Source organism: Schistocerca cancellata, chromosome 1 (assembly GCF_023864275.1).
Source record: "Schistocerca cancellata isolate TAMUIC-IGC-003103 chromosome 1, iqSchCanc2.1, whole genome shotgun sequence".
Classification (NCBI taxonomy): domain Eukaryota; kingdom Metazoa; phylum Arthropoda; class Insecta; order Orthoptera; family Acrididae; genus Schistocerca; species Schistocerca cancellata.
Window position 1 is genome coordinate 418,162,161 of NC_064626.1, and position 12,462 is coordinate 418,174,622.

The window sequence follows — 12,462 nt, forward strand, 5'->3', positions numbered from 1 at the left end:
CTGCTATTCTCCCATGGAGACGATCGTAGAGATGCTGGATGTAGTCCTGTGGTACGGCTTGCCATGCCATTTCCACCTGGCGCCTCAGTTGGACCAGCGTTCGTGCTGGACGTGCAGACCGCGTGAGACGACGCTTCATCCAGTCCCAAACATGCTCAATGGGGGACAGATCCGGAGATCTTGCTGGCCAGGGTAGTTGACTTACACCTTCTAGAGCACGTTGGGTGGCACGGTATACACGCGGACGTGCATTGTCCTGTTGGAACAGCAAGTTCCCTTGCCGGTCTAGGAATGGTAGAACGATGGGTTCGATGACAGTTTGGATGTACCGTGCACTATTCAGTGTCCCCTCGACGATCACCAGTGGTGTATAGCCAGTGTAGGAGATCGCTCCCCACACCATGATGCCGGGTGTTGGCCCTGTGTGCCTCGGTCGTATGCAGTCCTGATTGTGGTGCTCACCTGCACGGCGCCAAACACGCATACGACCATCATTGGCACCAAGGCAGAAGCGACTCTCATCGCTGAAGACGACACGTCTCCATTCGTCCCTCCATTCACGCCTGTCGCGACACCACTGGAGGCGGGCTGCACGATGTTGGGGCGTGAGCGGAAGACGGCCTAACGGTGTGCGGGACCGTAGCCCAGCTTCATGGAGACGGTTGCGAATGGTCCTCGCCGATACCCCAGGAGCAACAGTGTCCCTAATTTGCTGGGAAGTGGCGGTGCGGTCCCCTACGGCACTGCGTAGGATCCTACGGTCTTGGCGTGCATCCGTGCGTCGCTGCGGTCCGGTCCCAGGTTGACGGGCATGTGCACCTTCCGCCGACCACTGGCGACAACATCGATGTACTGTGGAGACCTCACGCCCCACGTGTTGAGCAATTCGGCGGTACGTCTACCCGGCCTCCCGCATGCCCACTATATGCCCTCACTCAAAGTCCGTCAACTGCACATACGGTTCACGTCCACGCTGTCGCGGCATGCTACCAGTGTTAAAGACTGCGATGGAGCTCCGTATGCCACGGCAAACTGGCTGACACTGACGGCGGCGGTGCACAAATGCTGCGCAGCTAGCGCCATTCGACGGCCAACACTGCGGTTCCTGGTGTGTCCGCTGTGCCGTGCATGTGATCATTGCTTGTACAGCCCTCTCGCAGTGTCCGGAGCAAGTATGGTGGGTCTGACACACCGGTGTCAATGTGTTCTTTTTTCCATTTCCAGGAGAGTAGATGGTTCATGTGCAATCAGCAATCATGTTAAGCAATTATTTTGTTACATGCTTGCAAGATACTTCACATGCCAGTGCCAAATGCAGTATGTGAAAAAGCCTGATGGAAGGAAATGTAACATAGGTGACAGCACTGAGGCGTGGTTGTGCATTCCTTCTTAGTCATTGAATTTTTAATACAGACTGCCCATCCTTAGGTGCCAACAATAGCCATTCAAAACATCCGGACACAGCAGATTACCTTACACTGTATACTGGATGGTCTTTTCTTTATATATCAGTATATTCTGTACCTTATATGTATTACTGAATGTGGCAAGTATTGTTTCTGTAGGTCACCTTAGTGCATTTTAGGACTTAATTTATTTCTGGTCAATTCACAGAAATAATTAGGTCGGGAAAAGTTGTTTTACTGGATAAGGAAAGGAGCACTTTGTGTTTCTGGAATATAATTTATTGCCTCATAGAACTTCTGATTAAGTTCATAACAAGGTACCAATGTTTAGTACTGTCTATTAGAGACACAAATGTATAACAAAATGAAGTTTTATTTTCAAGTCATTAAGGTTAGTGAATTCAATAAAACAAAATTTTTGGAGTGAGAAACAAGAGAAGTTTCAAAATAAAATATTTATACACTACTTGAACAAAAATGTACAAATCTTATAAACAGTCATTTGCCTTATTCATAAATAAATTGCTGTACATAATATAAAATGCAATAGTACTTAACTGTAAATTACATATAACTACTTTACTGCAGCACCTCACTATTAAAACTTCCTGGATGGCACAAAGTTCATAACAATTAAAAATACGTATCACAGGTTTCTGATTATTTTTTGTACAAAGGGCATTCTTCCATGCAGTTGTTCTATGGAGATGCAACCTGTAACAAAAGTTCAGGGTTACAGCTAAATTGTGAATGTATGAATAGTTTTTACATGAAATTCCGTCCCTGCTTAACCATTTTTCTCAGTCCACTTACGGATTTCTCTAATTTTATCTATGTGATCATGTTGTGAGGTGGATATTGAAAGAGAGATATGCTTCTCATCATGCATCAGAACACACATTCTCACTATTTTTAGTGCCTAGATCTCTGAAATGTACAGCATTTGCATCTTAACACCACCAATTGTGTACATTTGTTCACTATTTCTGTTGCACTCTTGCAATGATTAAATGTATCAAGCATAGAGCTCTTTTCTGAATCTTCTCTCTGCCTTCCTCTGAACCAGTCCACAATGGTACCATACTGTCAAACATTACTCCACAATTGATTACAGGAGGGTTTCATAAGAGATTTACTTTGTGGCTGAGCTACAATTACTTAGGGTTTCTGTGCTAAATTTGTCTGCCATCTACATTCCCCACAGCCAGATTCATGATTGTTCAACTTTTGCCTGATCTCTTTATCTACTTATGTGTATTCCATTATTTTTGTTGAGTGTCAACTGTCAGTTTTTGCACCAAAAGCCAATCTTTCACAAGTCTTACTGTATTTTTTAACAAACTGCAAACAATGTGACCCTCCTGGATACAAGTATATGATCTGTAGACAGTCTTAGAGAGCCACGCATTATCTGCCGTCCAGTTGTACATAATCCTGAATAGTAAGAGCGACATTCTACTTGGGTGAGAAAAATCAGATAACAATTTCATTTATAATGGTGATAACCCATAATATACTGGATTTTGTATATTAAACAGCAATAAAAAAAAAGGCCAGAAATACATTATGTTTCTACAGGTTGTGAACTACTACTCTGTCAGAATAATTCAATAGAAAATATGGTGGTTGTTATCTTCAGTCAGAAGACTGGTTTGACATACTTCCCCACACTATTATAGAGGGTGCGTTCCATAAGTAATGCGACCAATTTTTTTCTGACGCAACGGTACACCACAGTGTGTTGTAACCGGCTGGCCTAAGTGGATGGGGGATGTTAGCTTCAAAACGCTCTTTGTCTCATTTGGCTGTGAGCTGCCGGAGAGTCAGGACGTGCATTTCCATCAACCCCGTTTTGAGTTTATGTAACACGGCACAATGGATCATTCTATAGAGCACCAGTATGGTATCAAATTTTGCGTTAAACTTGGGGAAGCCCACCACCAAAACATTTCCATTGCCTTTGGGACTGATTGCTTGTCCAAATCACAAGTTTTCCAATGGCACAAGCCATCATAGAGGACCGAGAGGAGATCACCGTTGAACCTATCAGTGGACAGCGATCAACCGCACGAGTCACCAAAAATGTGATGCGTGTGCGCGATTGTTTTAACTCTGACAGATGGCTGAGCCTTCAATTGATAGCAAAAACTCTAAACATGTCAAAAACAACCATTTTATGCATTGTGTCCAAAGATTTGAACATGAGAAAGGTGTGTGCCAAACTCGTCCCAAAAGTGTTGACCGACGAACACGAGCACATGCGAGTGCTTCGGTACCGAGAAATGTTGGAAATGTGTGAAAATGTACTCATTTTTCAAACTCAATTATCACTGGTGATGAGTCGTAGAATTTTGAGTATGACACTGAGACAAAAAGGCAGAGTTCAGAGTGGCACACCCCATCATCAACCATCCCAAGAAGGCACGCATGAGCAAGTCCAGGATCAAAACCATGCTCATTGTCTTCTTTGACGTCAGAGGCATTGTCCACCATGAATTCACTACTGGGACTAAGTGAACTCAGCTTTCAACTTGGAAGTGCTCAAAAGACTGAGAAAGAGGGTCTCGCGCTGGACAAGGACACGTGGAAAGTTCACCAAGACAACGCGCCGAGTCACAGCGCCTTCATTGTCAACGACTTCCTGGCCAGGACCAAGACTCCATCGGTTCCCCAGCCTCCCTACAGTCCTGACCTGGTTCCTGCTGACTCTTTTTTTGTTTCCTTGGTTAAAAGGAGTCATGAAAGGAAAACATTGGGACACGATTGAAAGGTGCATGTTACATCAGCTCTAAAGGACATTCCGGAAAAGGCATTCCAGGATGCCTTTAACGAATGGAAACACCTCCTCCAGAAGTGTATCGATGCAAGAGGGTGCTATTTTGAAAATTTTTGATTATTTGTATGAATATATTCAATAAATGAGTTTTTATGAATCTGGTCGCATTACTTATGGAACACACCTTGTATCCTGTACAAGATTCTCTATCTCTGCTTGCCTACACCCAGTTCAATCTGTTTACTAGTATGCCCCCCACTTACCTCCTGTGCCAAACTGATGATCACTTGATGTCTCAGAATTTGCTCTACTGACTGACATGTTCTTTTAGTCAAATTGCAGGATAAAGCTTTCTCCACACATCTCAATCTAATATCTCTTCATTAGCCATCTGATCTGCCCACCTAACTTGACCATTTTTGTATAGTACTACATTTCAAAATCTTCTATTCTCTTCTGTCTACATTGCATATTCTGCCCATTTCACTTCCCTATTGAGCTACAGTACAGACATATATTTTCAAAATGACTTCCTTATATTCAATTTTCATGAAAGCATTTCTTACTATTGCCAGTCTGCATTTTATATCCTCTTTATTTTGATCCGCAAATAGCAAACAGGTTTCTATCACTTCTAATCCATCATTTCTCAAAGTAATTTTCTTACCACTGCCTAGTTTAACAATTACATTCTATTACTCTAACTTACTTTTATTTACTCCTCCCATGACACTCCAATGTTTTCAACTGCTCCTCCTCATCCTTTACCATTTCCGACAGTGAATTACAATGTCATTGGCAAATCACAAGATTTTCACCTATTATTCCTGAACTTTAATTCTTTTTTTCCAAATTTCTCCTCATTATCTTTTACTGCTTGCTTGACATATAAATTGCATAATGTGGGGGGTAGGCTACCACCCAGTCTCACTCCCTTCTCAAGTATTGCCCCCCTATCACATCCTTTAACTGTCATAAATGTAGGCTGGTTTCTATCAACTGTAGAGCACCTCTGGCTTCCTGCATTTTACCTCTGCTACCTTTACCATTTCAAATAGCGCAGGACAGTCTACAATCTCAAAGTTTTCTCTAAGCCTACAAATGCTGTAAATTTCGATTCACCTTTCTCCAATCTATCTTCCAAGATAAGTCTGAGGGTCAGTATTATCTCATGCTTTCCTATATTTCTCCATAACCCAAAATTATCTTCCTCAGGGCCGGCTTTCACATCTCTTCATTCTTCAAAAAGTAAGTTACACATGTTGTCCCACTTTAGGACCATTGTGGAACAAGTGTGGTGGAATGTCAGAAAAGAGTAAAAGTTTTGTATTTCTTGTAGAGGTATCTGAAACATTTTCTCTTTTCTGCTGTAGTATAGATAACAGACACATCACATTGCGGGAGTGAAATGGCACAACAACTGGAAATTTACTCCAGAGTTGATATGTGTAGGACAGTACAGTTCTTGTGGACAAAACACCTAAATTACTCACAGATTCACTGTGAAATTCAAATGGTATACACACCAAATGCAATACATCATCTAGATGTAGTGAAATGGCACCAACAATTTGACCAAAGCTACACGGGCATGGGTTATGCTAATCGGGAAGGAAGGCCATCAACGATGACCACAGATAACAGCATCAAGACAACTGAGGAAAAGTTTGCAACAATCACAGATTTTCCAAAGAAGAAGACATTCACACAGTGGTTCTTGAATGGCTCCAAGACCAACGAGCAGATTACTATTGTCTAGGAATTGAACAATTGGTAGAATATTCTGTTTACTGCTAATGAAGACTTGGTAACTATGCTGCAAAATAGTAGCAGCTGGGTTACTGTGTACAGCTTCCAATAAGTATTATTTGGCCTGCCTTAATTATGTGCAACTTACTTTTTGAAGTACCCTCATATTTAATGGACATGACTTATTAAACTGATGTTTTGGTAATATAAGGATCGGCCGCCTTCGAAATTGGAATTATTACGTTATTTATCAATTCTGAAAGTAATTTGCCTCCCTCATATTATCTTGGACACCAGATGGAATAGTTTTTGATTCTCCCAAAGGTGATATATCCACACCAGGTGCTTTGTTTCACCTAAGTCTCTTAGAGCTCTACCAAATTATTCTTGTAATATTGCAACTCCCTTCTCATCTTCATTTATTTCCTCTTCTTCTCCTATAAGTTTGTTTACCTTCTGTAGGTCCTGTAAGTATTTCTTCCACAGCCTTCCCTTCTTTGCTTAATACTGGCTTGCTATTTGATATTTGTACAGTTGCTTCACTTTTCTCCAAAGGTCTCTCTAATTCTCCTATAAGCAACATCTATCTTTTCATAGCTCTGCATGCTTTTACAGCTTTACATTTGTCCTCTAGCCTTTGCTGATTTGGTATTTTGCACCTTCTGCTATTCTAATTTTTTAAATACATGTATTTCCTTTCTCCTACTTCATTCTTATAATTTTTTCTCCTCGTTGATCTCCTATGTTATCCGGAGGTTTCTACTGGGCTTTGTGTCTGTGCTTACAGGTTACCCTGCTGCCTTACTGCACCATCTCACAAGTCCACCCACTCATCTTGTCATATTCCTTTCCTCTCTTTCAGTTCATAACAGCCTAATGCTTTCTCTGGGACACACTGTATCTTACGATTCTGTCACCCCAACTAGTCTCACCACCTTAATTTCTTAGTTTTCTGTAATTTTCCAGTTTTAATATGCAGTTTCTAAGCAAGAAATTATGGTCAGAATCTATACCTGAGCTTGGAAATGTTTGCAGTTTATCAAGTAGTTAAACAAGACAAATTAAGGGGAAAAAGAATGACAAGTGAGGGACACTAACACGTACATCACCATACAAGAGAGAATGCCGTCAAGTTGAGTTGCAAATATGGCTAACGGAGTAGACTGAATCATTGGAAAGCATTCTGAATACCTGAAAATATATATGTTCACCAAATAAAATGAATTCATTTGATATTTGGTCATTAACACAATGACTACTTGTTTCATTATGCACAATTCTTGAACTAAAAAAATGTATTTTCATTTTGTATGAGCAATTTCAAATTTCTTTTATAATAGTCTTACTTACCACAACAAGATGACCACTTTTTCCTTTGCTGATTGCTGGTGTAGGGCCTGTTGTAATATCAATAACACCTTGCTTGCCACCAATCAGGTTGTGTGATATCCTTTAAAAAAATTTAAAAATATATATGAATTTCTGGTGGACGCACAAATATTTTTTAAAAAACTGACACTAAGGAAAGCATAATACATTTTATTGCAACACAGTAAATGCAATGCAAGCTAGCGCATGAAAGATAACTCCCTGAACGCAACACACTAAACAATTCGGTGTGGAAGCTTAATTATATAAGTGAATTTCGTGTATTTAGAGTGCATACACAAATTGTTTCCAAATTTTGGCCACACTGAGCACCCAGGACAATTATCAGCTTTTAAGGAAAAGAGAACCACCTTCAGGCAGAACAAATATCTTGTTTTGTTGGAATTAAACTACATAGTTCAGTCATTTTTTTTATCACTTCCAAATCCTTAGCTAGGCCTAGATTAATTTATTATTTATTTTCCTTCTGTGCCTGGTCAGCCACCTTAAAATGTGTGGCAGAGAGTAGTCTGCTTTTCAATGCAGTATTCCTGTTCCTTCTACAAATTTTGCATGGGAAGAAAGAATGTCAGTAAGCATCATAAATAATTTATGTAAGTTTACAATTGTGGTCACCTGTTCCAGATATATGCTCAGATATACCAGTGCACTGAAGAGCCAAAGAAACTGGTACATCTACCTAATATTGTGTAGGGCCGCACAAGCACACAGAACTGCCACAACACACATGGCATGGACTCAACTAATGACTGAAGTAATGCTTGAGGGAATTTACACCATGAATACTGCAGGACTGTCCATACATCTGTAAGAGTGCTTCTAAACAGCACCTTGCAAGGCATCGCAGATATGCTCATTAATGTTCACGTCTGGGGAGTTTTGTGGCCAGTGGAAGTGTTTGAACTCGGAAGAGATTGTCCTGCTGGAATTGTCCAAGTCCACTGGAATGCACAATGGACATGAATGGATGCAGGTGATCTCACAGGATGCTTAGATATGTGTCAACTGTTGGAGCTGTATCTAGACATATCAGAGGTCCCATATTACCCAAACTGCACATGCCCCATGCCATTACAGAGCCTCCACCAGCTTAAACAGTCCCCTGCTGGGTCCATGGATTCATGAGGTTGACTCCATACCTGAAAACGTCCATCCTCTCGATACAATTTGAAATGAAGCTTGTCCGGCTAGGCAACATGTTTCCAGTCATCAACAGTCCAATGTCTGTGTTGAGGGGCCCAGGCAAGGCATAAAACTTTGTGTCATGCAGTCATCAAGGGTACACGAGTGGGCCTTCGACTCCGAAAGCCCATATCGATGATGTTTCATTGAACGGTTTGCACGCTAACACTTGCTGATGGCCCAGATATCTGCAGCAATTTGTGGAAGGCTGCACTCCTATCATGTTGAATGATTCTCTACAGTTGTCTTTGGTCCTGTTCTTGCAGGATCTTTTTCTGGCCACAGCGATGTTGTAGATTAGATGTTTTACTGGATTCTTGATATTCCTAGTACAATCTTGAAATGGTCGTATGGGAAAATCCCCACTTCATCACTACCTCAGAGATGCCGTGTCACACCGTTCTTGCACCGACTATAACACAACATTCAAACTCGCATAAATCTTGATAAACTGCCATTGTAGCAGCAGTAACTGATCTAACAACTGCACCAGACACTTGTTGTCTTATATAGGTGTTGCCGATCACAGCGCTGTATTCTGCCTGTTTGCATCTCTGTACTTGAATATGCATGCCTGTACCAGTTTCTTTGGCACTTCAGTGCAATACATTGTTCAGCTCTTGTTGGAACATCCTCTCTCAGAATTTGAGCAATATGCTTCTCTTGTAGTATCTCCATGACAGACTCAAAACTCTGCTTTGAATCGTCCTCAGTTGCCATATTAATTCTCTCTTATAAGGATACTAAATTGATGAGCCTAACTCAAGAACAGGTTGAACAACTATTTTGTAATAGACAAATGAATTACATTTCCTTAGTATCAATTCAATAAATCTATCTGGTATTTGCTTTTGTACAACTAATATTCAGTTCTTTGTCCTGAACTCAATATTACACAATATGTTACGTTTAATTTGAGTTCAGCACATCTTGCAAGATATCTTGTTCATCTGCATGTTTTCCTGTCATCACTGCAATTTAGTAGCACTGATTTTTCAGTTGAAGGGTTGAAAGAAGAAACTGCTAAACCACAACAGCATATTTTGTGTTACTGAATGTTATACGTTTGATTAAATTCCAAGACAAAATAAAATAATGGAAAGTCCAGGTTGCAGTATCATCAACATTATGAAAAGCATAGGTTGCTACACACTGTAAAGATGACATGTGGAGTTGTGGACAGGTACAATAAAAAGACTTTTACATACCGAGTTTTCAGCCAAAACTTGCTTCAGAAAGGAAAACAATGTACTGGCTGCTTTGGCCAGAATACATTGTCGTGCTGTGTAAGGTATCAATCCGGAGTGGTGTGGGGAATGGGGAGAGAAAGCAGGATATAGGTGTGTGGGTGTGGGTGGTGGGGGGAGGGGGCAAGTAGTCAGCACTGCCCCTGATGGAGCATGTAGGAACTAGGTGGCAAGACAAGGCTGCCAGAAGCAGCATCAGAAGGCAGTTTGGGAGGCGTAGGAAGCAGAAAAGGGGAAAATCTGGTGCATGTGTTGGCAGAGAGCAGCACACAATGAGACTGAGGAGACATGAATTGAAAGGATGTCATAGGACAGAGCAGATGGAAACTTTTGGGTGGAAGATGTGGGGATCGTAGGGTACCGTAGGTTAAGACAGAGACGATTTTGAAAGTGGATAATTTGCTGTAAGGATAAATCCTCTCTGTGCAGTTCAGTAATACTGCTGGTGGAGGGGAGGATCCAGGTGGCTGGCTTGTGGAACATCCATTGAAATCAAGCATGTTATGCCACAAGGCGATCACTTTGCTCTTGACGACAGTTTAGCGGTGACCGTTCATCATGGTTGACAGCTGGTTGGTAGTCATACCGATACATAAAGCTGTGCAATAATTGCTGCAGAATTGGTATATGACATGGCTGCTTGCACAGGTACCCTGGTGTCTGATCGGACAGGATAAGCCTGTGGTAAGAGTGTAATAGGAAGAGCTGGGTGGGTGGATTGGGCAGGTCTTACATCTCGGTTTTCCACAGGGATATGTTGCCTGTGGTAAGGGGTGAAGTTTGGGAGTGGCATAGCGATGTACTAGGATGTTTTTGAGGTTGGGTGAACAACAGACCACTTAAAGGGGGAGTTGGGTAGGACATTCCTCATTTCAGGGCTTGATTATAGATAATCAAAGCGTTGTTGAAGGATATGGTTCAGTTGTTCGTCTGGGGTGGTACTGGGGACACTCCTTTGTAGCTGGTTCTTGGAGATGGTGAGAGGATTGGAGATATATGGGAATGTTGTTGTTGTGGTCTTCAGTCCAGAGACTGGTTTGATGGGCTCTCTATGCTATCCTATCCTGTGCAAGCTGCTTCATCTCGAAGTACCTACTGCAACCTACATCCTTCTGAATCTGCTTAATGTATTCATCTCTTGGTCTCCCTCTCTGATTTTTACCCTCCACGCTGCCCTCCAATACTAAATTGGTAATCCCTTGATGACTCAGAACATGTCCTACCAACCGATCCCTTCTTCTAGCATTCTTCTTCTACCCAATTCTTCAAATGCTGTACCTCTTCATTAGTTACAAGATCCATCAATCTAATCTTCAGCATTCTTCTGTAGCATCACATTTTGAAAGCCTCTATTCTCTTCTTGTTGAAACTATTTATCGTCCATGTTTCACTTCCAATGTGGCTGCACTCCATACAGACCTTTCAGAAAAGACTTGCTTACAGTTAAATCTGTACTCGATGTTAACAAAATTCTCTTCTTCAGAAGCGCTTTCCTTGCCATTGCCACTCTACATTTTATGTCTTCTCTCCTTCAACCATCATCAGTTATTTTGCTCCCAAAATAGCAAAACGCATCTACCACTTTAAGAGTCTCATTTCCTAATCTAATTCCCTCAGCATCACCTGATTTGACTACATTCCATTATCCTTGTTTTGCTTTTGTTGATGTTCATTTTATGTCCTCCTTTCAAGACACTGTCCATTCTGTTCAGCTGCTCTTCCAGGTCCTTTGCTGTCTCTGACAGAATTATAATGTCATGGGCAAACCTCAAGGTTTCTATTTCTTCCCCATGGATTTTAATTCCTACTCCAAATTTTTCTTTTGTTTCCTTTACTGCTTGCTCAGTATACAGATTTAATAAGATCGAGGCCATGCCACAACCCTGTCTCATTCCCTTCCTGACCACTGCTTCCCTTTCATGCCCCTTGACTCTTATAACTACTATCTGGTTTGGTACAAATTGTAAATAGCCCGTGTTTCTTCACAATTTGAAAGAGGGATTCCGGTCAACATTGTCAAAAACTTTCTCCAAGTCTACAAATGCTAGAAACATAGGTTTGCCTTTCCTTGAGCTCTCTTCTAAGGTTAGTGGAAGGGTCAGTATTGCCTCCCATGTTCCAACATTTCTACGGAATCCAAACTGGTCTTCCCCAAGGTCGGCTTCTACCAGTTTTTCCATTTGTCTGTAAAGAGTTCGTGTCAGTATTTTGCAGCCATGACTTATTAAACTGATAGTTCCGTAATTTTCACACCTGTCAACACCTGCTTCCTTTGGGATTGGAATCATTCTATTCTTCTTGAAGTCTGAAGGTATTTTGCTTGTCTCATACATCTTGCTCACTAGATGATAGAGTTTTGTCAGGGCTGGCTCCCCCAAGGCTATCAGTAGTTCTAATGGAATGTTGTCTACTCCCGGGGCCTTGTTTTGACTCAAGTCTTTCAGTGCTCTGTCAAACTCATCACGCAGTATCGTATCTCCCATTTCATCTTCATCTATGTCATCCTCTATTTCCATAATATTGCCCTTGAGTGCATCACCCTTCTGTAGACCCTCTATGTACTCCTTCTACCTTTCTGCTTTCCCTTCTTTGCTCACAAGGGAACCTCCCCATCACACCCCCCTCAGATTTAGTTATAAGTTGGCACAGTGGATAGGCCTTGAAAATCTGAACACAGATCAATCGAGAAAACAGGAAGAAGTCGTGTGGAACT

At 41.6% G+C, this 12,462-nt stretch overlaps 1 protein-coding gene across 2 annotated transcripts in view; it reads right to left on the reverse strand.

Annotated features, from left to right (window-relative positions):
- Positions 1–1,786: 1,786 nt before the first annotated feature.
- LOC126175902 (unconventional myosin IC) overlaps positions 1,787–12,462 on the reverse strand; it is a 405,132-nt gene continuing 394,456 nt past the window's right edge. For both annotated transcript variants that reach the window (XM_049922966.1, XM_049922974.1), the window contains 2 exons: positions 7,282–7,381; positions 1,787–2,120 (listed from right to left, as the gene is read on the reverse strand). In XM_049922966.1, coding sequence (XP_049778923.1) covers positions 2,106–2,120; positions 7,282–7,381 — 115 coding nt within the window. In that variant the 3' untranslated portion in view covers positions 1,787–2,105. The remainder of the gene's footprint in view (positions 2,121–7,281; positions 7,382–12,462) is intronic.